Genomic DNA, 27,581 nt, shown 5'->3' with positions numbered 1-27,581 from the left:
AAAGAAAAAGAGCAAGCAAGCACTTCTAGCCCATAGTTCATTCCCCAAGTGCCCACAACAGCTGGGGCTTGGCCAAGGCCAAAGCTGGGAGCCAGGAACTCAATCCAGGTCTCCCACTTGGATGGCAAGACCTTAATTGTTTAAGCCATCATCGTTGTCTCCCAGGGTCTTTCTGTGGGCAGGCAGCGGGACTCAGGCAACGTGGGATGCAGGCGTGATAGCAGCCAGGTGGATTTGATGCCCCTGACATTGACACGGTACTAGTGCAGCCGCGTGAGCAGCTCCAGCCCGGGGGCGGGGTGTCAGGCTGAGAGGAAATTGCTCCTCACCTTTTTTTAGTGTTGGCTGAGGTGCTCACACTTCCCCGAGAAGTGTGAAGATGGGGCAGCACTTCCCTTCAGCAGAGCCCTCTCCTTTCTCATCCATTATTTGCACCCCCGCCCCCGTATTGAATCCACTGCCAACCTTGGCTGCTTGAATTCAAAATATCTGACGATGGTGACCACGAGCAGGTGTCAAGATTGCTGTATCCTTCCCGACAGCTGCTTGCTCACAACTCAATCACTTGTGCATTTCTGGAAAGGAAAAGAATTACCTGCAAGTCTTAACAGACAGGGCAACCACGCAGTGACACATCACCACAGGTACTTGGGCTAGTGTCCCACAACTAAGCGACACAAAGAAATTCACCGACAGATCCCAGTCGGGCAGGGCGCTTCCTGGTGCTTCCTGCTAGCCACTGAACCCCAAATCTTCATCCACCTGAATGACACGAGGGGAAGCAGTTCGTCCTTGAGGGGGATGGGCACACAGGGAGGAGGTCCGGGGTAGAAGGGTCCCTTTCTGTAGTTGAAAAGTTTGCACAGATTGGGCAACTGCCACAGGGTTGGTCCATGTGGCAGATGACATGTAACCGGGTAAGTCAACCTTGTATGTTACAGAGAGAAGCCTGTGCCATACTTCATGCCCGAGCTTTGATGCTAGGGAGGAGCAGCATGGATGCATTTTTAAAAGAGGAAACACAGAAGAAAAGGATGAAACTAGACCCCTACATGCAGAAACTGGGACCGGAAGCTGGGGAGAGAGTGACTGTTTTCAGCACAGAGCCTCAACAACAGTGGTGGATATGAGACCACGTTCGTTCACGTGGACACTGCAGCAACACAGCAACATCATGTGTGGGTATGATCAGCCCTGCTTTGTCAACTCACAATGGAGGCTGTAGAATTGTTCTTGCCATTCCTGGAGTACAGTCAGCCAGGAGCCCCAGGTGTCTGCCATCTCCCCAGGACAGACAGGAAGCAACAGCTGAGCGATGGGACAAGAGAAGCGTCCATGAGAAAAGCTGAGGCCAGCTGGTCTCAGGGAAGAGTGAGTTTTGAACACTATCTGAATATGGCAGCTGAGATGTTTAAATCTTTTGCCACATCTTGTGAAAATTACATAGATTAGCAAGGACACATGGAAAAGGAGAAAAACAAACCGAAACAAATAGCAAGGGTGCCTATGTACTCTGGTTAACCTAGGACAACTCCAGGATGAATTAACGCCTGCTATTGCAGAAAAGACTTCTGACCAAATTCTGCACTCTTCCCAGTGTTTGAAACGCACTGTAGAGGGGCCCAATGTTATGGCTCAATTGGTTAGTCATCCACCTTGTAAGCAGTGCTATCCTATATAGGTGCTGATTCGAGTCCCAGCTGCTCCGCTTTCCATCCAGCTCCCTGCTTGTGGCCTGGGAAAGCAGTCGAGAACGGCCCAAAGCCTTGGGACCCTGCACCCGTGTGGGAGACCTGAAGAAGCTCCTGGTTCCTGGCTTTGGAGTGAACCAGCTTCAGCTGGGGTATGAATCAGTGGATGGAAGACCTCTCTGTCCCTCCGTCTCTGTGAAAATCTGCTTTCAAAAAATTTAAGAGTGCTAATAACTGAATAAGGACCAAAGAAATGAGATCCCTGTAAGAGTAAAAGCTGGAAATTCTCCTTAAATATACAAAAAATAAGCTTGCAAAAAAAAAGTCCTGTCTTCTTGGAAGATCACTTAGCATCATAAAGATGCCGATCATCTTCGATTTCCTATGTGAAGGTAAGGCAGCCTATAAAAATACCACATTTGTTTCCATAGAAAGGTTCTGAGGTTGGTGCTGAAATGCATGTGGAAAAATAGATATGCACAAACAGTTGGGCGAGAAGAGCAGGAATGCAGTCCCAGAGGGAAGCTCAGTGTGGGTATGTGGACCGGGGCACCTGTCCCCAGAGGCTAGAGCACGGAACCCACACGCAGACACTCGCAGGCAGCCCACAGACACTCCAGCTACGCATAAAACATGAAATCACACAAACACTAGAAAATCTATATACAGGCATGCTTGGATACATATATATACACATATAAATATATAAACACACATATATACGTACAAATATATAAACGTTCTTAATTTTATAAAAAATTGTTAATATGCAAGAGAAGTTGTCATTCAGGGGCCAGCATGGCAGGCTAATCCTCCCAACTCCAAGTATCAGGATCCCATATGGGCACCAGTTTGTGTCCCAGCTGCTCCACTTCCCATCCAGCTCCCTGCTTATGGTTTGGGAAAGCAGAGGAAGACGGCTCAGGTCTTTGGGCCCCTGCACCCATGTCAGAGACCTGGAAGAAGCTGCTGGCTCCTGGCTTCAGTTGGCCAGCCCTATTATTATTATTTTTTCCTGCAGAAGAACCCAGCTAAGAGGTGCAGAATGAATGCTAGGATTAAGAACTCGATATTTTGTAGTCACCAATGGAAATACATGATTTCAACAGTGATGGCAAATGGCTGTGGAAGCACTGAGTGAGAAATTGCTGAGGATCGGGCTAGTGCCACGGTTCCCCAGAGCCTGCCCTTGAATTATTTGCTAATTTAAAAGTGGTGGTCATGGAGGAGAAAGTTTGACTCTCTACAAAATAAAGAGCTGACAGCAGCATCTTTCAGCAAGCCAACAAATAAAATGGCTCCATCAGTGAGCTGGCCTGGCCAATTATGTCTCAGGATACAATGAAAGAAAAAGCATACACTGTCACCACTGCATTAGCCAATCAGGCAGATCCGGAGCACGGAACGGGCTTGTTCAGGTGCTTCAGCTCTGACCACAGGAACAAGAACAGAGGGGCTGTACCTCGGAGGGACGGGACGTAACTGTGAGACCTACACTGGCTTACAAGGCCATAGGCCTCCCAAAACTAGACAGGGAGAAAGTAAAGGAGACCAGAGCCCAGTGTAGCCTGGGAGAAGGACACACACACAACACGCATGCACACACATGCTCATAGACTCACACAAACACACAAACACACTACAGCACTGCTCCCACATTCTTTCTGTGTATTTGCCGAGTGTTTCCCAAAGGAAAGAGAGAAGGCAGGAGACTGCCTGAGCCTGGGTGGGGAAGCCATCGGGGAGAGGAGGATCTTCATGGCTTGGCCGGAGGGCTGCCGCCCTGGATTCAGCATGGGCTAAGAGACTCAAGAGCTATGGAGTGGACGGTGGTGCTGTGATTGCCACGAACTCAATGGACAGAACGTCTTTCCTAGCAATGCGGTTGATCCAGCTGTGGGGTCCAAGACGCCATCCACCTCTACAGCCCCCAGCTGTAGATAAGCTTTGCCCACTCTGAGCCCCCAACACCTTAACAAGCAGCTAGTCTGAAGACAGAGATGCTTGGGATTCTACTTCTTCTTCTTCTTCTTTTTTTTTTTTTTTTTAAATCAAACGGATCACAATGCCTAAGGGTCAGATCAGCCATTGAAAAAAAAAATCTGAGTAAACAAACAAATTGAACGCTCGCTCCTTCGATTAAAACCCCATCCCCCCCCCCCCCCGCCATAATCCCTGTAAATCCAGCCACAGTTCTCTTAGTGGCCCTGGCGCAGGTTCTGGTTAGCCAAGGTTTAGCAATTCCTGCTGTCCTGCACTGCCAGGGTGAGGAGGGAAGCTATGCCAGAGAACCCTGGCTGTACAGAGCAGCCACTGCCTCCTCTCCTTTTGCTACAAGTGAGCCCACGCAGCCCCGCACTCCTAGAGAAGCTAAGGTTCAGCCCGCGGGACAACAGGGCGCCCATGGAGCCATGGAGGGGATGCTGAGCTCTGCTCCAGGAGAGCGGTGGCTCACACTTAGCCTTTTCCTCTGGGCCTGACTTCCTCTCCACTCCATTTGGTGCTAATTTTGGAAACTTGAACTGCGCTTCCCTTCTCGTAAGGGTCCCCCATTTATAGAGGGGCTCTGGCAGGACATCTCCTAAGAGCAGCTGTTGGCACCCTGGGGTAGGTGCCTTCTCCCACCCAGCCCTGGCCTCCCAGGCACTCACCTCTCTCCCCCATCCTTCACTTCTTTTCCCTTCCTCTCTTCAGCTGCCAGTCTTCTGCAGCTCTTCCCATCCCTGCACTAAACTTTCAAGTGTTTACTGTGGAAGAGCCAACCTAGCCAACCCAGGGTCCTGTATTATGCACATGGCCCCTTAAAGCCTTGAGGTTTCCAAACAGTCCAGAAGCGTCCATATTTGGCCATCTCTGACTCAGCAGAGCCTTCCAGCAGGTCTGTTTGTGTCCCTGTATCCACACCTGGGCTTTTTTCTGCCTGTGCCTACAGTGAAAAAAAAAAAAAAAAAAAAAAAAGAGGTCCCTCCATCCCTGCCTGGACTTTGTCAATGGTTGATCAGATGTTTCAGGAAAGGATTATTCGGGTTCTTGGAAACTACCCAGTAGAACTGAGTCTGCTCCCACTCTGCTCTCCACACACTCGCATAAAGCATTTGCACCTGCCACATAGCCAACCTGTTGGATGAATGGTTCTGCAATTTCCCATGCTTTCTTATAGGCCCCAAGGTTCCCTCTGCCTGTGTCAGCATTTGCACCAGCTTGCACACACATCCCAGACCCAGGCTCACCCACGATCAGACACCTCCTGCTTCCCAGCTGGCAAAGCTCCTCTCTGCACCCCCAAGGCACAAGTTCCTGCCATAGCCCTCCTGGGACGTGGCTTCCGCATGCAGCCACTGCCTGTGACCTGCGTGTAGAGCGAGAGAGCCTGTCCTCGCTCTTCGGCACCTAGCCCACATCCTCACACCCACTCATTCACTGACTCCCCTCTTCCCATCATGAGTAGCTGCCCTGACCCTGGCTAACTGGGACAAGAAGAAAGATTCAGCCCCCAAGGGGTTAAGATTGTTAAGGGTGGCAGAGGTCACGGGGAGCGCTCAGAAATGAAGCTGACGAATCAGTTAGGAATGCCGAAGAGCAGAATGGACTCGGAAAAAAACAAATGCTGGTAAGGAGATGAGAATGATGGCTGGTGGGGGGAGGTGGACAGGCCAAGGGACATGAAATGGCGGCCTGGAAACTGATGTGAAGGAAACGAGGGGCAAGGCTTGCAGCCAACTGGGCAAAGAGCATTCCACAGGCTTGAAAGCAGCAGGTGCAGAAAGTTGGTGGCAGGCTGCCCATGCAGAATAGCCTGGGGCAGACCGGGTGCAGCCGCACGAATGGGTTGTGGCCGGAGCTTTGGGGTCTGCACTGAAAGGCTCAAGATGGGAGTGGCTCCAACCCAGGGTCCGAGGAGGCCGGCTCCAACCCTCGATGACTGTAACCTGCAACACTCACTCTTGCGACACCTGCTGACAGCGCGAGGAAGGGGAAACAGGGAGGACAGGGCTGAGGGGTGCGTTCGAGTCCCCCGGAAATGGGAAGGCCCCAGAGGACAGACAATAGAGTCAATGGCAAAGACAGAGGAAGACGCACCCCTTTTACGAACCAGGCTGCAGCAACCTTACCTCGCTGTTCTCCTCTTCTTCCATGCGGCCGTGTCTGAACAGAAAGAGCAGGGTGTTAGGAAGGAGGGTATGTGATCATGCTGCTGCCCACCCCATGCCCTGGCAAGACAAGTGGGAGATGGCTAGAGCCACCCACCTCGGGCATTGCTCTGCCCCCTTCCTTTGAAGCTTCCAAGTCCCACCCTGAGCCTACTTATTAACCCCAAACATGAGCAGGGCTGGGTACTCGCTAGAGTGACCTCTGGCATCCTCCAGCTGTACCCCCACTTCCTGATGCCCTCGAGACAGCAGGGTCTAGCAGCCATGCGCTCAGAGACCTGTATTTGTGGCCATGCCAAGTGTGAAGGGAGAAATTCCTGTGCATAGTGGAGCCTCCATGCGCATCGGGGCCCCTGCGCTGCTTCTCAGTCTCCAGCTCACCGGTCTTGAACTTGTGAGTTCACTATCTCTGCAGCCAGTGCTGTGGGGTTTGCCCAGTGGGGCTACCCAGCACACAACTAGGTTCCACTCATCCCCAGTCGGTGGCCCTTGGAGGCCCATACCACTGCTGCCCAAGGGTGCACTTCTGCCATCCGAGGAGTCGCTCTCCAACAGTTGTTTCCTGATGACACAGATCTTCAGGGCCAGGAAGGCAGCTGAGATGGCCACACCCACGGCGGTCCCAATGATGGCATACTTGAAGTCTGCAGTACGAAGTGGAGTTGAACACCTGACTTCAACACCGTCCCATCCCTTTCCCCGTGCAAGTCTGCTACAACTCCTTCTATGCAACCCAAGTCACACATGGGGGTCTTATGTCCTTCACTGCCACCTGCCAAGGGCTACTCTTCTGGGAACCTCTGTGTGCTCCAAAGCCCTTTGTCCCTATCCTGCCCTTGTCTTTCTAGAATGCCAGACTTGGTGCCCTGAGGCATGGGAACTCTACCCAGAGAGGATCCGACCACTCCAGGCCTGGGTGGTGAGTGACCCACTTCTCCAGCATCCCTTTATTTAGCTGTTTATTGTGCATTTGTCCATGGCCTGTTTTTTGGTGAGTCCCAAGGCAAAGACAGAAGACTCTCTCATCTTGGAGGAACTGGTCTGCAGCCATATGGGGAAAAAAGAAATGGACAAAGACCACACCCTGATACCCCCTCAGGAATTCAGGGCTGGGCTGATGTGGGAGTCCTGGGGGAACAGGACCTTCTCAGAGGAGGGGACAGACTGTACCTTGCTGGTGAGATAAGCCCCAGGTGAGGAGGAGCTGGCACTGCAGGGGGCTGGAGGCACAGGCAAGAGGCATGGGAGCACTGCAGTGCCTGCTAACCAGGGTCTCCCAGCTGCAGTAGGTCCCATGGGCGCTGGAGCTGTCCAGCTGGGCCCAGAGGCCAGGAAAGGATGGCTCTGATGTCTCATGTTCCCGTTGAGGACACCCTGTTTCCAAGATACTGTTGGGAGCCACTCAGGCAGGGCTGGAGGTGAGCCTGGCCCTCAGGGTGCCTGCATCCAACTCCGCCTCCCCACCACACTCTCCCCCCCAACCACATACACCTGCCTGTGCAGTCACCTACCGATTTCAGTTCCCGCGGACTTGCCTGCTGTCAGCACTTGAGCATTTCCGACATCTACAAAGACACAATGCCCGGGACCTGGTAAGACACGTACACGTCTGGCCCCACTGAGCTGGACAGAGCTGCCCAGGGCTGGGAGGGAGGCCACTGGCCAAACCCAAATGCCAAGAAGTCTACTAGGAGCTTATTAGTTTTTTGGTTGCTGGATGCATCTTCTTTCTGGTTTTGCTTTTTAAAAAAGATGTATTTATTTATTTGTTTTGCAAGAGTTACAGAGAGAAAGAATCTTCCATTCGTTGATTTACTTGCCAGATAGTGGCAACAACTAGTACTGGGCCACATGGCAGCCAGGAGCCAGGAGTTTCATCCAGGTCTCCCATGCGGATTCAGGGACCCATACACTTAGACCATCTTCTGCTGCCTCCCCAGGTGCGTTAGGAGGGAGGTGGCTCAGAAGTGGAGCATCTGAGACTCGAACTGGCACCCCATGGGATGGCAGCATTACAGGTGGCAGCTTTACCCACTGCGTCACAGTATCCAATGCTGGCCCCTAGGTATGTCTTGTTGTTGAACTCCCCTGCAAGAGTTGTCAGCACCCGGGACAGATCCTGGAGCATACAAGGTGTCAAGCACCTGCTGAATGAATGGTTGGCAGTGGTACTGCAGCCTGGTTACACAGGGTTCTCACACCTCCATCTGGAGCTTGGACACCAGTGGTAAACTAGCTTTGAGCCTGGAAGAGGAAGGTATGTGCCGATCAGCCACCACCTTTGTGCGACATCGCCAGCAGGTGCAGTCCTGGCATTCACATGTTTGGCATTCACAGCCACAACTCAGAGAGGCAGGCACTGCCATTGTCACCAGTGGATAAATGAGGAGCTGGAAGAGTGAGGAAGAGGACAGTGTGTCCTGCAGAGCCAGGGACATAGGACACAGCAGGGCTAGAGCGTGAGCCCAGGTGCCTGCTGCTACAGCCCTGGAAACCCACCTGTACAAACACGACCTAACCAGGCTGACACATGCCGTGTCCTGCTGCCAGCTCCACCATGTCTGCAGGAGCTGGGACCCAAGACCCCCAGTGGGTGCCTAGAGTCTGAAATAGCATCAATGCTTTTGCCTACATATACACACATAGACAAGTTTAGGGATTGACATTGTGTTACTGCAGTCTAATCTACTTGCAACGTTAGCTCCCAATGTGCCTGTGAAGGCAATGAAAGATGGCCCAAGTACTCAGGCCCCTGTCACCCATGTGGGAAGCCAGAATGGAGATCTTGGATCCCGACTTCAGCTTGGTCCAGACTTCCTCGCTCTCTCTCACACACACAACCTCTTTTTGTCTTTCGAATAAATCAATACATACCATCTTTTTAAAAAGTTTAGAAGCAACATTGTGGCATGTCATGTTAAGCAACTGTCTGAAATGCTGGCATCCCATACAAGCACCAGTTCAAGTCCTGTCTGCTCCACTGCTGACCCAGCTCCCTGCTCATGCACCTGGGAAAACCTTGGAAGTGGCCTAAGTGCTTAGGCCACCCGCAGGGAGACCTGGATAAAGTTCCTGGCTCCTGGTTTCTGCTTGATCAGCCGCAGCTGTTGCAGTCATTTGGGAAACAAACCAGCAGCGCTCTCTCTCTCTCTCTCTCTCTCTCTCTCTCTCTCAGAAGCAACAGAGAAATAGCCAATAAAAGGGGCACAAGTATGACACCCATACCTTCATACCAAGGGCTGGGCAGGCAAGGAGAGGGGTCCGTGATGGCATCTCCCCTCCACACTTCTGGGCCAAGGCAGAAACAGGAAGTCCCACAAGTCTGATTGTGATAAAAACCAGGGGCCACTTGACCAAGAGTGGCCAGCTGTGCCCGACTGAGGCACAGCAGGTGTCTGACCTCCCAAGTGGTGAGTGTTAGATTTGCTGACCACCAGGGAAAGAATAACTCAGCTGAATATATAAAAAGAATTTAGATGGCCTTTAATTGAGGGAGCCACGGTCGCGGGCTTCCCTTCCCCGTGCAGCAGAAAAGACAGACGTGAAGGAGTGAGCTACAGAGAAACACCTAGCGCTGAAGAGACATGCAGGGGCCTTTTAAACTCCCCTTGACATGGAAGTCGAAACGGGGGTCGCCTTGGCCCTTCTTTGGTGGGGGGATGTGGGTTTGTGCCTCTCATGGGTGCACCGGTCGTTTCACAGCCTGAGGAGTCCACCAGAATTTCACTGTCCTTTCTGGGTTGGGTTGGAAGCAAACTCTGCCCATTTCTGGTTACCGTGGTAACCATCAGTGAGCATCCTTGTGGCTGTCCTCCCCACAGCCATGGAGGCCTCTGGCGATGGGCATGGTCGGTAGAGGCCAACTTTTCTCCTGGTGTGTGTGTGTTTCTGATGGTAGAGCAGGATCATGCTAACAGAGTTCTAGAATTTTCTGGTGGCCTACCTAGGGAAGGAGGGGGCGTGTTGATCAAAAACATTTACAAGTCTTAGTTTTATCATGGGTCCTTCCCAGAATTCAGCCTCTCTTCTCCTTCCCCTCTCACATAAACGTGGTTCACTCTTGTCTGTGGCCCAATCTGGAAGCTTCCTCATTTGAACTTTTATGATATCTTGGCATGTTAGGCTCCTGCAGGCAGGAGGAAGGGATCCAGAGATGGGGATGGGCATGGACAAGAGCCAGATTCCAGCTGGGGCTGACCCCCAGGTCTGAGTCATGTACTACATCCTCGCCCTGCCCTGAGCCCTTTCTGCAGCTCTCTGTATCACCAGGTGGAGACAGGGGTTGGGGTGGGGACCAGGACTAGGACCAGACTGCTCCCCAGAGTCAGCTGCCCCATTCATATGTGGGCATCTTGCTTGATCCCCATCAGGGCTCCGGCCCCTCACTGACCAGGGCTGTGCACGTGGAGTTGACCGCGTGCGAACTTTGTGCTCACTGAAATGAAACCAGAAGAGAGGAAGGAGGGAGATGAGAGAGAGAGACAGAGAGAGACAGAGAGAGACAGAGAGAGACAGAGAGACAGAAATCACAGAGACCAACACGCAAACTACTGGTATAAGAGAGGAGAAAGAAAGAGGAGGAAGGCTCCCTCCCTCCTCCCTCCCCAGCAAGAGCCCCCTGGTTCTGGCCCACCTCACCCCTGCTGTCCTTCCTCATCAATCCAGCCCTCCACGAATGCTCTCCCAGGCTCTCAGTTCAGCCTGTCCCTCCCTGTTGCCCCAGTCCATGGGGAGGAGGCTATGTTCCTCTGAGGCCCTGCCTGCTCTGGGACACCGCCCCCCCCCCCCCCCCCCCCGTATTTAGCCCTGAATGAGATCTATTGTCCAGGAGACAAACCTGGGCCTACCACCAAGCCGTGCAGGGCAGCAGGCAATGTCCCTGTGATCCAGCTGACAGCCACTCGGGGGCAGCCTTTCCCCTCCTCGGGGAGGGAAGTCCACAGTGCCCCAGAGTCTGAGCTCTGGTCAGGATCATGGCCATGGCCACAGCTCAGGCGCCCCTGGCTGAGAATCCATCCCCAGCAGAGCAACTCTGTTTACCCTGCCCCTACCTCCTCATGGGGGTTCACGAGTCCCTGGTGGGCTGTAGACATCCCCCAGGGGGTTGCTCTGCAAAGTCGGAACTAGATGGTTGGCCCGAGCACATCTCAGCATGGCCAGAGGAATCCAGCGTGCCCCCGTCACTCACCCTGTATTCCGGTGGGTATGAGACCCCCGTGCTAGATGAGGTAACAGCAGCCACCACCTCTTTGGGCTTTGTGGGCTGACATTCTCTCGTGCAAAAAGGAACACACACTTGGGAAGAGTGTGAAGTGGCTGCGCAGGGACCCGCAGCCTCGCCGAGGCCATCGTCGGCTTGGGGCTTAGCCTAGTGTGGGGACTCTCCAAGCTGACTCAGGAGCCAGGAGCTAGAGAGAACCTGCGCTTCACTGCTGGCCAGGGCCGAGAGCAAGGGGCCTACCTGCTAGGGCTGTGGATGTTCCAAGGTTTCCACAGCCTCCACTGGCTAAATCGAGCCCCAAACACGGAAGCTGGTGACGGGCACCAGAGCACTCACAATTGGTGCTTTTTCTCCAGGCCCGGTTTGGACCTGGTGCTGCCAGGGAAAGAACCTCCTGCGAGAATGAGTGGCCTGTAGGAAGCCAAGGAAGGTGGCAACACTATTTCCTATGAACCCAGGGGATTTGAAGCAAGCTAAGTTTTCAACACTTTCAGCACAGCCTCACTCCTCTGTGTCTGTTGGAATGCAACTGATGGAGAGCCTACCGAGCTCCCTATGAAGTCCACCTGTTGGGTCAGCCCTTGTGGGTGTGGGTGGGGGCTGGCACTCTCGGCCACCCATCCTTATTTGGGCAGAATCAGGCTGTGTGGCTCCCAGTTGTGGCCCTGTAGGCATGCGTGTGCTCACATGTTGTTCTATAAGTATCCAAGCTAAAAATAGGCCCAAGGCCACCATAAGTGCTTATCAATGGTGGGAGGCCTGGCCACATTCAGCGCAGAACTCGGCAACACTGCAGAGCTGCTCTGAACTTGGGCCTCGCAGACTACAATGCTGTTGGCTAGAGGAAGGGGTTTCGCCAGCCATTCCCATCTTGGGCAGTGAGCATTAGAGAACCAAGTCCCAGGGGACACACCAGGGAACCTCAAACCCGCATCGTCCTCCGCGTCCTCCATGCAGGAATGTACAGGAGGTGACGAGAGGCAAGACTCAAAGCGGGGACCACAGGAGCAGCGTAGCACGGGGCCTGGGGCTGCCCACTGACCTGCAGACCCCAGGACTCAGCCAACAGGAGGGCATCTGAACAGGCACCTGTGGCATGGGGGACAGCCCTGCCATGGCTCGCTCTTCCTCTGGGGAAGTACCTCTGCATGCCTCCATGGACTGACACCAGGATGCCAGTGGGAACCTCATTGTTCAATTAACATATTTCTTCTTCCTGTCCACAGTGATTGGTGGAGAGGGTTGGGAAGATAGGGTTTGGGAGGAGGGAGTGAGTGCTTCAATCCTGGCCATTAAGACTCAGTCCTGGGACTTGGGGAACAGCTGAGAGTCTGAGGGGACTTGCTGCAACCAAGACTTACAAAGGTGGGCTTTGGGCTCCTGAATCCAGCGGTGCCTGCAAGCACCCTCTCTCTTGCTTCTGGTGAGAAGCCGGCTTCATTCTCTCCCTCTTGCCTGAGCTAAGCAGCTGTTATCAGCACTCGGGGGAATCCCAGTAGCTCAGGTGACAGGTGCTGGCATCAGGTGGGTGAGGCAGGAATAAGTGCCCAGTTGTCGGGCTCAAATGAGGAGCTACACAGCACAGCCTCGAATACCCCAGAGTGGGATCTACAAGTCAGGCAATGCTGCGTTCCCCCTGGCCTTAGGACATGCTGTTGTTGTTCATGCAGTCCCTGTGGAAAGTTCTTCCTCATCCTTCCAGACTCCCCTGGGAGTCCCTCCTGCCCTCTGCCAGACCAGGATCACCCTGGCCACGTGGTCCTACTTGGGAGACATCAGTCATTCAGGATGACCCGGGAGAGGCCTCGAGGCTTGGAGATGCAGCGGAAAGGTGGAAGAAGAGGATCCAGAATAGGCAGTCGTTGCCTGAGAGCTCCTCGTGCAACCAGGAGGCGGGGAGCGGCAAGATCAAGTTGATAGCACTGAGTCATAGGAAGCTCAGGAGCCAAGTCAAGCTGAGCCACAGAGGAACAAACCCAGGGACAGCGCTGCACAGAGGGACCTGGCTGGCCTCTCTCTGCCTTCCCCAGGAGGCCCACAGCATGCAGTCCCAGTACAGCCCCCAGCCTGTGAAAGGCTGAGAAAGAAAACGGGACACTGTTAACTCTCTCTGAATAAGGGGGTGAAGACCCCGAGGCATAGCGAGGACTCCCTGGAGCTCCTGGCTTCTGGCAGATTATCCTGAGCCTCGTGCAGTGTCAGCCGCCCTCAAAGTCAAGGTGGAAGCCAAGGGCGTTTGTTCCCAACTGGGGCTGCTGTGGGTGCCGGCAGAGCCTGTGCAGAGCTCAAAAGCAGGTCTGCTTCCTGGGTGCTGAGCTTGCAGCCCTCCCTGGGGCTGCAAGGAGCTGAATTGAAGCTGTGGACTCCCAGACCTTGGGAACTCTTCCCTCCTTCTTGGGGGAGGGAGTGTGGAGAAAAAAATGAACACTTGAGTGAAGGATGCCATCCACAGGACGCCCCCTACTGGCAAGGAAAGTCCACAGACACCACTGACCAGGAGAGCTAAGGCTAATGGGAGCGTGAGGTCTCCTTTCCAGCGCAAGGCTTCTTTTGCGGGGCAGGGAATCTGAATTAAATTACAAGCAAAGGAACCAGAGGGAGCCAATGGATACGGGGCAGAGGGGAGGGAGGGAGCGATGTGGTAGACAGGGAAAGGCACACGCAAAAAGTCAGGAGGTCTGTTGGGGCGAGGGGTGGGGAATGGGGAAACCAAGGCTCATCAGGGTTGGGACACCCAGGGAACGGTGCAAGACACATCCAGCATGGTGGCAGGCAAGCAGGCCAGGCCAGCCAAAGGGAGAGTCCCAAGACACGCCCTTGGTGTGGTAGCCAAGCCTGGCCGGCCCACAGTTCCTTGGGGTTGGAAGGATCTGCTTTGGTTCCCAATCTATCTGCTTACAGGTGCCGCTGCATCCCGTCCTTCACTCCCAGGTCACCTTGGGCACAATCTGAGGCCTTCAGGGCTCTGAAGAGGCAGTGACGGGCACTGATATACAGTCAGGTCACGGCCACCTCTGGCAGGAACTGGAAAGCAGGAGGCCACAGAAGGCCAACTGGACAGGGGGAGAGGCCGGTGGAGCTTGTGGGGGTCCCCCTGGGTGAGGGCTTCTGGCTTCCAGAAATAGAAGCATAATTAAGAGGAGAGCAATAATGATGGGGGAAGGGAGAGGAGGGGGTGACCAGACGGTAGCCAAGCTTGTGCCCACTTTGTTTTCCTGAGCAATCTTTGCTAATTAATTCTTAAAGATTCACACACTGGGATTAAAACACTCAGCTCACAGAAGCCAAACTGATCAATAGCTCTTCAGGCTAATGGAGGGGGCTGGAGGCTGGGAGCCAGCTTGGGCCCCCGGGGTGGCACCAGGGCAGGGGCTCTGAGCCTTGGGAGTTTTTCCAAAGGCGGCAAGTGGGAGGGTGGGGGAGTGGTGTGCTTCCCAGCGGTCCTAGGTGCATCGGGACCAGCAGGGGGTACCCTAAGCTGCATGTGTCAAGGAGCAAGAGACACAGGGGTGCTGGTCTTGGGGCTGTCTTGCAGGGGGACGGGGTGGAAGGGCTGTCCAGGGAGGGCCAGATATGAAACTAGATGTTGGAAAGAAAGGTGAGTCTGAAACATCCCTGTGGCCCCACCTGGTGGCTGGAAGGGAAGGATATTGAAGAGGGACAAAGGTTTCCATTCTGCTAACCCATTGCCCATGGGCAGGTGGCCTTGGGCCTGGTATGGTCCTACCCCCCACCCCCAGTAGGCACAGAGCAAGGACAGCTGGAGACCACCTTCTCCAAGAAAGTCGGCCCCTCCCAGAGGCAATGGGGAGCCTCTGGGAGACATGGGGAGCAGAGAACACCAGGAAGGGATGCCGGATGAGGAACGTTCAGGTCACAGAGAGGTGCAGCCTCCATTGCTTCCAGTCCTGCTTGGAGACACCCCCGCCCCCAGGTCATGGCCACCAGTGCTCAGACCAAGCAGGTATATTTTCAAGGGTGTATCTCGGTCTGCCTTGGCAGGGAGCAGCGGAGAGCTAGGAGCAGTGCAGAATAACTAATGAATGATGGTAAAGTATCGTGCAAGAGGAAAGCGTTGCATAACCGCTAAGTGGTGGGGTTATTATTATTCATGCAATATTCATACACGGCCCTTCAATCTCTGTGAAGCTTTGCTCTGGGATCTCAGGGGACCCGGCTGAGGGGCTGCGGGGCGCGGCGAGGGAGGGAACGTGTTCCCAGGGAGCAGGGCGGGGCTGGGGGATGGCAGCTGGCCTGGCCATGCGCCTTCAGAGGACACAGCAACACCACCACGCCTCCCCAGAGTCCCTGAGCTGACCCAGAAGCCAGCTGTTTCTGTTTGCCCTAGGGCACCTGCTGTCTGCATAACCCAGGACACACTGAGTGCTCCACAAAGACTGGGGTTTCAGAACTAAGGTCAATATTTTCATCCTACAAACAAACTTACCTTTTCATTCTCTTTTCTACACCATGGCTCTGCACCCATCCCCCTGAAGTCCCTGTAGTCCCCACACCAAGGGTTTCCTTACACAGTGGCAAGCTCAGTCCTAAACACTGCCCACCCATCCCCAACTAGCCCTGCCCAGGGGTGCCGAGATCTTGTGGTGGACAGAGCAGGAGAGAGCCAGATCTGGCCCAGGCCACCTTCAGGCCCTGGATCCTCCAAGACTGGGGCTGGGGCTTGGCCCAGGAGTATGCCCCACCCCTTGCCATTGCCCCAAGTCCTCACTTTCCTTTCTAGTAGAAACACCAAACTGAGGAAGGAAGCATCTCTGATGACTGAAATAAAGCCACGCCCCTATGAATGAGCCCTGAGTGCAGCAGTTAAAATTCTGTTTGGGACACCCATACCTCATATTGAGTGCCTGGGCTGGGGTTCTGGCTGCACCCCCAAATTCAGCATCCTGCTGTGGAGTGCACAAAGAGATGATGACTCAGGTTGCTGGGTTCTTGCTCTGACCCCATCCAGCTCCTTGCTGCTACTTGACCAGGGGAAGGCAGTTGAGGACGGCTCAAGCACTTGGGCCTGCCACTCACGTGGCCGATACAGATGGAGCTGCAGGCTCCTGGCTTTGGCCTGGCCCAGCCCCACCTCCAGCTGGGCCAACAAACGGATTTCAGTCTATCTCTGTTTCCTCCCCAGGTCTCCAGTGGCCACCAGTCTGTAACTTCACTGCTGTGGTCTTCGCTTGCAGCAGCAGAGGCCCAGGTCAGAGGGTGCTGAGCCCATTCGTGATTCTGGAACTTTCCAAATGTCTTTGCATTTGGAGATATGTGGGCATGTGGGGCCTGGAGCCAGGATCCTGGCCAGGGCTTCCCTTGCGGTGCACGGTGACCCTCTTCTGGAATGAGACTCACATGGTGAAGTATGAGACCTGGGGCTAGAGCCTGGGTCAGTCCAGTGCTGACCAAGCATCTCAATAGGAGCCATTGTGGCTTACTTACTGGGGTTCATCTGCAGCGTGCCTAGCACCCCATAATCAATTCAGGGGCCCTCTGTGAATTTCTACGGAGGCCCCTATGGCTCCACTGAGCTGGCCAAGGTTGCTGTCACACACATGCTGTGTCCAGTGTTGTCAGGTGGTGGAGCTGGGCACGGGCTGGCCAGCAGCTACAAGGGAACCACCCACGCAGTCACACACGTAGCCGGAAGCTGCTCCCTCTGGGAAAGTGGACACAACGAGTGTGTCACAGCCTGGAGCCTTCTCCTGGGCCATCTCCCTAGCCCCAGCCAGCTGGGACATAGCTTCAGGGCCCTTTCTCCAAGGTCGATCAGACTGTGCAGGAGATTCACTGTCCTCTTTGGGGTTTCCACACCCTCCTCCTCCAAGATCCCACATCCATAGGTCAGCCTCATCTTGCATACACACGCCCTGCACTCCATGCTACCTTCACCCCGGCCCCAGCAGGGACAGCAGGGAACTGGAGCATCTTCATGACCCCTGGAGGAGGATACAGGTGATATGTAAGGAGTCTCCAGGCTGGACAAGGAGACAGTGGGTGTTCTGTGGAGCTGGGGAGCAGGAGCCAAGACGGAGCCCATGACAGAACAGAGAGCACCTGGTGACACAGTAGATGCTTTGGTCCCCGCTGCAAAAGGGTTTTGGCCAGGCAGCAGCAGCATCAGAACGCACTCAGTATGACTCCTCCAGGACAGCCCTGTTTGCGTCTGTGGGGCATCTCCTCCTTTTCCCTTGGTACTTTCTTCATCTCATTGAACACTCAGCATTGCAGCTAGCCTCCCTCTCTGTCACTTCCTCAAGCAGAACCTGACTCATTTATCTTCTGTCCCAGCAGAGTTTAGGGGGAAATTTCGTATTTGCTGGATCAAAACCAAAGCTCTGGATGTGCATTTGTCATGGTGCTCTGGGGTAACCTGTGGGTCTCAGGCACTTCACCCCAACCCCTGTGCAATGGCCCTTAGACTACATGACCAGAGAGTTTGCCCAGCATGGTGATCAATGCATCTGGGTTCCTGGCAGAGGGTACCAGCTGCTCGTCTGTTTTCATGCCCCTCAGTAGGAGAGAGTACGTCTGATTCCTCCTACCAGCAGCATGGGCAGGTGGTTTAATCACTGCCATTCAAGCAGTGCCAGCACATAAGTGAAGGATTGGTATGGTATAGCTTGGGAACTGATGGAAGTTGGCTGGTCTGTGGGACGGGTGGGCTTGGCTTCAAGACCAGACACTGCCCCCCGCACTGCCCCTGGGGCAGGCTCTTTTCCTTAGGTGTCTAAAGGATATTTGTAGCCCAGGCTTTCTCACCTCTGGGAGCAATACCCCAACTCAATTCATGGCAGACTTCCATTCCTGGCAAGACGGAACTGTCTTACTGTTCCTTGTTCCTCTCATGAAGCAAAAGGAAAGCTCCTAGCTAATACAGTCACAGTGGAAAGTAAATACAAGAGGCAGATGTTGTGACACACCAAGTCACACTGCCACTTGTAAAAGCCACCACATCCCAGTATCAGAATGCTCTTTTGACTCCTAGCTACTAGGCTTCTGAGCCAGCTTCCTGCTAATGCACCTGGGAAAGCAGGAAGATGATGGCTCAAGTGCTGGGAGCCCTGCCATTCATGGGGGTGGGGGAGCCAAATGACCCAGATATTAGAATTATTAGACAGAGATGTTGAAGCAGCTAATGCAAACAGTGCTTCCGTGAGCAATTATGAAGATACTGGAAAATCAGAAAAATCTCAGCAAAGACATAAAAAGTCTAGATAAAATAATAGAAGCAAGGGAAAGCTTGGAAATAAAAAGCACTATAACTAAGAGGAAAACTTCATTGATGCACCCAAAAGCAAAATGGTGGAACAAAGAAAAACAAATTGAAGCCAAAAAAAAAAAAACAAAAGTAAAAATGGTCCAAACCGAATAACCGAGAGAAAATGGAATTTCCAAAAGAATAGTAATTTCAGAATCCTGTGGAATTATAACAATGCAACACTTTGAGTTGCAGAAGAGATGAAAGAACACGCGACAGAAACAAATTTTTCTGAATGTCTGAAAAATTTCCAACTTGAACCAAAGGTCTGAATTTACACATTCAGAAAACGGATCAAACCCTAAACAGGATCAGCTCAGATGAATCTACACCAGTAGGCATCATCTTCAAACTTGTGAGAGTCACAGCACATTTACCATCACCGTCCCTATGGAGCGCAGCCCCACCTGGCCTAAGGCAGCAGGTGACGGCTCAGGTGCTTGGGTCTTTGCATCCACATGGCAGACCCAGATGGAGTTGTTGAACTTGGCATTGTTCCGGTTCAGCTCCAGCCTTTGCAGCCATCGAGTAGTGAATCCGTAGATGAAATAAGTCTTTTTGTGTGTATCTGTCCCTCTCTCTCTCTCTCTCTCTCTCATTGCCCCTTCTGTAGCTTTGCTTTTCAAATTAATATTTCAGAAAAAGAAAAATGTTAAGTACAATGGAATTTGACATCATATACTTAAATACTTAGTTTCAGATTATATATATGCAGCTGTCATATACAAAAAGGCCACAGCATTGAACAGAGATCAAAAATATCCTAATTACCGAAAATATCTGTGAAATTCACAGGAAATGCAACATGTTAAAGATATCACATCTTCCCCACTTGATCTCTATATTTAACTTAAAACCCAGTGAGAGTTTCTTTGTTGACAGGCAGGAGATTATTCTAACATTTATATGGAAAGATGAAGAGATGAGGACAGCTAAAGAGTTTTTTTTTTTTTAAGACTAAACAGGAAGGGACACTTCACCGTCTCAAAAGATAAAATAGCCACAGGAACCCAGGCTGCATGTTATCAGCCGAGGGACTAGACACACATCATTGGAAAAGAAACGAGAATCCAGCGCCAGCGTAATAGCGTAGCTGGCTAATCCTCCACCTATAAACACCAGTGTCCCATACAGTCACTGGTTCATGTCCCAGCTGCCCCACTTCCAATCCAGCTCCCTGCTGATGGCCTGGGACAGTAGTGGAGGATGGCTTAAGTCCTTGAGTCCCTGTACCCTTGTGGGGGACCAGGAAGAAGCTCCGGCTCCAGATCAACTCGGCTCTCACTGTTGCACCCATCTGGGATGGAAGGTCTCTCTGTTCTCTGTAAATATGCTGTTTGAATACAAATAAATAAATCTTTAAAAAAAAAAAGCCCACAAAAACAAAAACAAATGAGAACCCAAAGTGGAACATGATCACGGGATTCTTAAAAAGAGAGCAATATCAGTTCAATAAAGGCTGGCCAGTTTGTTTGTTTGCTTTTGCTGTCAATAATAGTGCCAGAGCCAGCGGCTCCCTATGGAATCTGGGCAGGGTGGGGGAAACGTAGAACTGAATGCATGTTTTAAACACAAATGAACTCAATCTGAGCCTGAACTCCAGGCTTAAACCACAAATCCACAGGAATTTTAGAAGAAGACTCTTAGGGAGTTAGGACTTGGGACAGAAAAATGATTCAGGAAAGAAAAAAAAAACCAGTAAACTCTTCTTTATTAAAAGAAAACGTTTTGGGCCTGTGGGAAATCCTGTGACGAGGAGCTAAGTGCCCAAGACCAGGAGCAGATACTTGTAGCTGGTATATTTCAGACCAGGGGAGTGGGTGGAAGTGAAGCAACAACCCCCTGCCCTGTCCAGCAGTTTCTCCCACCTGCCCAGGGTCCCAACGTGTGACTTGCCCAGAGAGCCTGGGACATCAGTCCTGCTTTGTGTTCATTAGATTTGTGATGCCTAGGGCCAGCACAGTGGTGCAGAGTTGGTTAATCCTCTACCCTGTAGTGCTGGCATCCCAAATGGGCACCTGTTCTAATCACGGCTGCTTCACTTCCCATCCAACTCTTTATTTGTGTCCTGGGAAAGTAGTAGAGGACAGCCCAAGTCATTAGGACCCTGTACCCACATGGGAGACTCAGAAGAATGTCCTGGCTCCTGGTTTCAGATCAGCTCAGCTCAGCTCCAGCCATGGCGACCATCTGGGGAGTGAACCCAGTGGAAAGAAATCCTTCTACCTCCATGTCTCCTTTTGTCTGTAAAATCTGCCTTTCTAATAAAAATAAATAAACTCTTTAAAATTTTGGGGGGATGCTTTCCTGTGTGGCAGAAGAAAAACAATGTAAGAGCACCTCAGAAAGTTCACGAAAGAAAAAGTTAAAAGACCAGTTCATTTTGGTGCAAACACATTCCAATCTATGTGGAGTGTGGTCTTCAAAAAGTCCACACACACACACACACAAAAAAAAAAAACACACCAGAGATCAAAAACAACAAGCAGACACGCCTTCCAGGATTTTTTTTCCCCAAAATGAACTTGTGCTTTAACTACGCTGTCCACGGACTTTTGGAAAGTCGCTCGTGCACCCCACTGCTCGTTCACAGCGAGAAAGAGAATTTCTCACTGTTGTTGTTCCAGTACCGCAGGATGTTAACGCTTCGTCTTGGCAGAGACTTGGAGCAGGGGGGAAGCTGTCAGGAAAGATTTTTAAAAAGATCTCGGGGACGGAGAGCCAAGGAATAAAGTGATGACTTTGACTTGTAAGATAAAAACGAATTTAATTCTCTTTACCCAGGCCTCTGCCATCTTTTCATTATAAATTGAGGGAGGGGGGTTTCTCTGCTCTCTTCCATAACTCTGGCGCCTTCTGTGAAGAATGTTTTAGGCGGTGGAATGTAATTAAAGTGATATTGTATTTCTTTTATTATCGTGATTATAATAATACATAGATTTCAATGGATGCTTTCCAACAGCATTAAAGCGGAGACAGATGGCTGAGACTCAGGCTGAAATGAGAGTCTGCAGGAATATTTTATACCGCAGACTTTTTTTTTCTGATGGAAGAGGCATACCTCTCTGGAAATTTCCAGGAATGTTCCATATTTAAGTAAAATTGCAACATTGATGGTGGGTTGGTACTGACATAGCAAACAAATTCTTTGAGATGATAAGAGGCACATAGTCTAACAGGTAGTTTTAAGTTTTGCTTCATCATTGTTAACAGGCCGTCAGACTTTCTCGCACATTCCAAGGGCGAGTGCCTGAGGAAGACAGCCACAAGGTAGGTGTCAGATAGATAACCTGGTCATTAGGCAAACCCCTAGTTGAGGGTGGTTTTGTGTGGCAAAGGGAGCCGTAGAACAGGAAGTTACAGACAGGAAGTTGCAAGACAAAGGCTTGGCAGGTGTTCCAGATTACAGAGGTGGCAACTTGGTAAGTAACCCTGTGCCAGACCTGCCCTAGACCGGGTTGTGTCCTGGAGGCACAGCGAAAGCCGTGGAGCATGACATGGGGTCTACCGAAGGTACCAGAAGGTCCTCAGTAGAGATTCTAAAAAGTACTTGGTCAATGCTGAATTTCCCCTAGGTGATGACGATACTACGATCATCTGAAGAAAATAAGCTTATAACAGAAGATTAGATATGCACACTGAGGGCCAGCATCATGGTACAAAGGGTTAAGCCAGTGCCTGGGAAGCTAGGATCTCAGATCTGTGTGCCCGTGCTGGCAGCTCTGTTTCTCATCCTGGGCCCAGCTAAGGCCTCTGGGAAAGCAGCAAACGATGGCCCGCGTGCTTGCACTCACGTCACCTATGTAGAAGACCAGACGGTGATGCTGGCTCCTGGCTTCGGCCTGGCCCAGCTCCGTGGCTATTGTCTGCATTTGCAGAGTGACAAGCAGTTGAAGATCTCTCTCACTCTGCTTTTCAAGTACATAAATAAATAAATCTTTTAAAAAAAGATTAAAATTAGATTCTTTTTCGAGGCCACACACAAAACTATATTTCAAACAAACTCAATACAACCATTTTTAAGTTAAAAAAAAAACAAAAAACTGTTTCTTGGACACGGCAGGAGAACCAAATACACCAAAAACAAAAGACGGATCACATTTGACGATGTTTTAGACTTGTAGCAAACAAAAGACAGAAAAACAAAGATGAAAGATAAACAGCATCCTGAGACAGGATGTTTTAACACACAGACACATAATTAACGTTCAGAAAATAGGCACTAAAGATCAATAATCAAATTAAATTTGGGAAAGTGACCAGTGAAGGGAAATTTATCAGAAACTGGTTATCTGGTTAATATTGGGAAAATGATGATTCTTGGCACGGGATTAGGCGCACACGACCTGGAAGCTTCCAGGGGGTGCCTTGTACCGTTTCAATAAGCAAAAATTGAGACACATGACAGTTATTAAAAAAAAAAAAAAGGCTTACTGAGCATGTAGGGAGACGGATGGAGCCACACCCTGGTGCTGAGCCAATTCAGCAATGTCAAGGAATCTCGGAAAGTTTGTTGAAAAGGAGAATTAGAATTCAGTTTACTTTTGATGCAAGCAAAAAAAAAAAAATTTTTTTTGGAATCCACACGGTCTGAGGGGCTTCAAAGGGTTCATGAAAAATGTACAATTTGGGAAACTGTGCCTATATTTCAAAACCTTCTCCTACCCAAGTCAGCATCTTGGAACTCCACGTTTCCAGGGACTTTTGGAAGTTCCATTCATATACAGGAGAAGGAGAACTATGTACAGCCGCCTGACACAGCCTCTGCCTTCTAGGGCATGAGCTAATAGAGCAGCCAGCGTGGGTGCTGCGAGGCAGGAGGGGGTGCAGGATGGCTCATCCCAACACAGGCAGGCAGGTCTGAGGCGAGAACAGCCCCATCAGGTGGGCAGTGCAGGCACCAATGGGTAAGTGATGGTGTTTCTTTAGCAATCTCTAAGTGGTTGAGAGCCGTGTTGGGTCAGAGGGAGAGGCGCTATGGTGGGTTTGTTCATGCCCGTCAGAGATGGAGCAGACCCCAAACCTGCCTGCCTTCCTGGGGAGACAAGACAGAGGCAGCAAACACCTCCGCGGCCGGCATGCCATCTCCCTGGTGGGTACAGCCATCAAGCTTCTGATCGTCAAATAAGAGAACATTCACATTTTAATCTTCATCGGTTCGGAGTGTAAGAGCCAAGAACGTCACACTAGGTTTCTCAAGTATGCGTTTATAGCATTTAAATAGCTCCCTCTGACGGTTCTCCATTGTGGGGAACCGGGGACCCTGGATCTGGGTCACCTGCTCATGCCTGTGAGCCTTGGAAGCCGCAGGGCTGTCCCCATGTCCCCTCCAGCTTCTCCAGCAGTTCCCACACCCTCTGTGTGGGAGACCGTCCTGGTCTCCCTACCTCCCAGGCAGTCTGCTTAATTCTTAACGTGCCTTGCACCAGCTAGTTAAGGGAAAGATACACTCTGTACTAACTTTCAACAAGTTTCCATACTATTATTTGTGCGCACACGTGTGTGTACAGAAATTTATTTATTGGGATTATCATTCTATGATGATCATTAAAAATAAAACTCAATATGGAGACAGTGGAAGATGCCCCATTTGCTACAAATAGAAGGTGCCCGGAGCTGTTGAATGGGTCTCCTGCCAGTCCATCTTTCAATGGGCAGGCAGCTACAGATATAATCACAGTTAGCATATGGCCACTTTCTGTTCCTGCCACTTCCTGGAAAGCAGTGTTCTTCATCAATGTGTATTGCGGTGTGTGTGAAATGTTAGTTTCTTCCCCTGTGGTTGTAGCTGCACTAACATCTTATGAAGTATGGGGGTGAATTAGCTTCCCTCTGTTAGTTCCTCGAGGTGGGGTTTCTGTGTATGGTGTCCAACTACCCCCCTGAGAAGACTGGCTCCAAAACAGTCCCCCAAAATCCAGCAGTAATGGGACACCACATGTGTCAGACACCACATCAAGTGCTACTAAGGCACCAACAGGTGGAATTTTCTCGCTAGCATCTGGACTAAGTCTATCTGTGACTCCCGTCCGGCAGGTGGAAGCACTGAGTTCAGAGTAGGTGAGAATGTGGCTCGTGTCCTCCAGGGCTGATGAGTGGAGGGCAAGGATTGGCACTAGCTCTCACACGGAGCCACCGCCGGGCCAGCCGTGCCCTTGGCCAAGGAAGCAAACGTGAACACAGACAATGCCATCCACTGCTTATGAGGACGCATGAGCCAACATCAGTTTTAGCAGAGCCGTCTGCACCACAGAAACAATTGAGCCGCTTGAGAAGTTGCTATTTCTTTTACTGGTTGCAAACTGGAGCACTTTGTAGATTTAATGTTCGGAATGCTTCATGAACTACCTGTACGTAAAATGGACACATTTGGGATCTATGCTGAGGCGTAGTCGGTTAAGCCACAACTAAAGATGCCAGCAACCAACTCGGGTGCCAGTTTGAGTCCTGGTTGCTCTAATTCCAATTCAGCTCCCTGCTCATGGCCTGGGAAAAGCAGCGGAGGACAGCCCAAGTCCTGGGACTTCCACACCTATGTGGGAGACCTGGAAGAAACTCCTAGCTCCTGGCTTCAACCTGGCCCAACGCTGACCATTGCAGCTAGATGGGGAGTCCACTAGTGTAAGAAGTATCTCTCTCTTTCTATCTCCCCCCATCCTATAACTCTGTCTTTCAAACAAATAGAATAAATCTTTAAAAAGAAAAACCAAAATGTGCACATTTGGCATTGGGGTTCAACTTACTTGCTTTTTCTGGTCCATTGGCACATATGTCCAAATGTCCAGCAGCCAGAGCAGGGCCATGCAGAAGCCAAACGCCAAGAGCTTCACCTGTGTCTCCACACATGGGTGACAAGGACCCATTTCCTTCTTTCCCAGGCACATAGGCAGGGAGCTGGATGGGCAACAGAACAGCCGGAACTTGAACCAACGCCCATATGAGATGCTAGTGTGGCAAGTGGTAGTTTAACTCATTGTGTCGCAATGCTGGACCCTCTCAACAAGATTATCTTTCTTCTGCCACTCCCCTGGGCAGGCTCGCCTTGTCTCTGCTCTGCCTTCTCTCTGTCACTGCTTGCTGGTCTCCGCCCTCCCCTCCTGGCCATTTGCAGCAACTCAATTCCACGTATACACTGATGGGAATCGACCTCATGGCAAGCTCCCCGAAACAAAGGTTTCCGTTATTCCCCAGACAGCCTTCCTGCCCACCAGAGTAACTTTGCCTGTGTCCATGGTACAGGCTGTTAAGCCCACCGTGTTCCACACTGCTTTCCTTTGAGGGTTGGCCGAGGGCATGCCATGAGAAGGTGCAGCTGTGTGTGGTTGGGGCACATCTTTTACCTTATTCAGAAAGCACGGTTGCTTTTGCAAGGGTTTTTTGCAAAGTTCTTATCAGCGTCTCCATCTCGGTTTACCCGGATCTTCAGACCTCTCCCTGAGCCTTGTTCTCTACAAAGGTGAGGGAAAGTTTGCAGCTGAGCTTCTGCAGGCACCAAAGAATGTAGAGGCCTTGGCGAGGCAATGTGTCCAATATGCATTTCTACAAACTTTTGGAAGACCCCTCTTAGGCATGGGATTCAAAACTTTTTGCACCCAACTAATCCTTGAATTCCATGAGCCCATGAACTGAAGGTAGCTGTGTATCTCTCGGTTTCTTTGCCTCCCGTCCACCTCTCTGACCTCTGCTTTCTGCTAGCCCTGGCTGTGCCTCCTTCCTTCAGTGCTGCAGCCTGGAGCCTATTTTTAAAAATGGGAGGGGCGGGCAGACATTTTAGGACCACACTGTACATGGCACAAGCACCCTCATTATCCTTTACCAGTACAGTGACCACCCCAAGACAACATGTCCTCATTCTATATCCCTGACCATCCACTGGGACCCAGGAGACGGATATCCAGAAAATTCAGGATACTGACCCTCATTTTTTTTTGTCGGCCACAGAGCCATGTTCTAGATATTTCTAGATCCCAAGCCCGAAGCTCGTTCTGACTATGAGTCTATCTGACATGAAACAAGCCAGAGCACTGCTCACTACTGATCCTAGCTAGAGAAGTCAATCACCCTGTGCCTTTTGTAAGGACGAGCCTCTCTGAGCTGATGGTCCCCACCAGGTTTCTGCTCCAGCCCAGAGAACAGCCACCCTGTGCCTCACTTACCCAGCAAGAAGAGGAGGGTCGTGAGCATCGGACTCCCTGTGCCCATGCTGCTGCTTTGTTCCTGGCTCTGGGCAGGGCTGGCAGAGGAAGCTGTGGGCCCCCGGGCTCGGGGCACAGGAGCCAGCCTGCCCCACGTGACCACGAGGAAGGAAGCCACAGCCTGGAGCTGCTAGTTCCTTTCAGCCTTCTGTCAGGGTAGGGCCTCAGGGCCAAGTGCTGGAAGGGAGCTGGTGTGGCCTCAGGGCCCACACTCCCGGTGTCTCCTGCCCGACAGAGCATAGAGACCCCAGCATGCTTGGGGTGTGAATGCTGCTGGTGTGTCTCAGAGGAGAAGGAGGTGCAGGTGCGGCCCAAACCGGTCTTCCTAAATGCGCTCCAGCCCCTCCCTGGAGCAGAAGCAGAGAGTAACCCCCCACCCAGCTCATTGTCCCACCCTGTCACTCTTCCTGTGCCATGCACCCCTCCTAGTCCTAGGGCAGCAGGGACTTGCTGTCTCTCAGAGTAATGCTTTAAATGTCGCCAATGAAGCACATAGGAATTATCAAAGAAATCACTAGAATTGCAACAGCTACCACAATAGATTTGTGAAGCAAACTTGTGGCATAGAAGTATCAGGGGACTTGCAAAGAATTCATGGGGAAAATGGACTTCAAAAATATGCTACTTTTGGTGCAGAAAAAAAATTTTTTTAATGTATGCATTTTTTTGTGTGTGTTCATGTTTTTACCTAATGCACATTTTCCATGACTCTTGTTTGGATGCATGGATTTGAATCATTTTTGGTGTAAAAGAAACTCACCTTTGGGTTCCATTTTCTGAGAGTGTTTTTGAAGTGGTTTCATGTGCATGCTTTTTAGCAAGATCTGGACATGGTAACACAGGTAAACATGAGGTAGGGATTGCCGAAGGAGATGGAATGATTCTTACTTCCCAAAAAAAAAAAAAAAAGCCACCATGAATTTGCTGCACTCTGCACTTTGCCAGGAGGAAATGCTGAGTTTCCGGTAGAGAAAGCAGAGACAAGGTTGTTTTCCCATCCAAGTCAAGCTTTCTACTGGGGAGGAATGTTGGTTATCCACTGGCTTGGCTGCTGGACTC

At 51.3% G+C, this 27,581-nt stretch overlaps 1 protein-coding gene across 2 annotated transcripts; it reads right to left on the bottom strand.

Annotated features, from left to right (window-relative positions):
• Nucleotides 1–454: 454 nt before the first annotated feature.
• TMEM273 (transmembrane protein 273) lies at nucleotides 455–26,735 on the bottom strand. 2 transcript variants are annotated; one of them, XM_058671910.1, is made up of 6 exons: nucleotides 26,484–26,735; nucleotides 7,354–7,407; nucleotides 6,346–6,486; nucleotides 5,804–5,837; nucleotides 1,212–1,308; nucleotides 489–575 (listed from the first exon to the last, which is right to left on the bottom strand). In XM_058671910.1, exons 1-5 carry the CDS (start codon nucleotides 26,527–26,529, stop codon nucleotides 1,254–1,256), a joined length of 330 nt encoding a protein of 109 aa, XP_058527893.1. In that variant the 5' UTR covers nucleotides 26,530–26,735; the 3' UTR covers nucleotides 489–575; nucleotides 1,212–1,253. The 2 variants fall into 2 exon arrangements, with proteins under 2 accessions (XP_058527894.1, XP_058527893.1); XM_058671911.1 differs by lacking the exon at nucleotides 1,212–1,308 and having other exon boundaries at nucleotides 455–575; nucleotides 26,484–26,730.
• Nucleotides 26,736–27,581: the final 846 nt, after the last annotated feature.

The sequence above is a fragment of the Ochotona princeps genome, chromosome 13 (assembly GCF_030435755.1).
Source record: "Ochotona princeps isolate mOchPri1 chromosome 13, mOchPri1.hap1, whole genome shotgun sequence".
Taxonomy (NCBI): Eukaryota; Metazoa; Chordata; class Mammalia; order Lagomorpha; family Ochotonidae; genus Ochotona; species Ochotona princeps.
The sequence above is the reverse complement of the archived record's forward strand: the minus strand, read 5'-3'. Positions and strand labels throughout refer to the sequence as shown.

What these genes read in the sequence shown, in the direction of transcription:
- TMEM273 (XM_058671910.1), bottom strand. Translation starts at nt 26,529, where the DNA reads ATGGGCACAGGGAGTCCGATGCTCACGACCCTCCTCTTCTTGCTGG. An exon ending in TGCACCCTTGGGCAGCAGTG is followed by an intron (nt 5,838 to 6,345) that starts GTATGGGCCTCC and finishes CTTTCTGTTCAG; the next exon opens with ACACGGCCGCATGGAAGAAG. An exon ending in AAGAAGAGGAGAACAGCGAG is followed by an intron (nt 1,309 to 5,803) that starts GTAAGGTTGCTG and finishes CCCATCGCTCAG; the next exon opens with CTGTTGCTTCCTGTCTGTCC.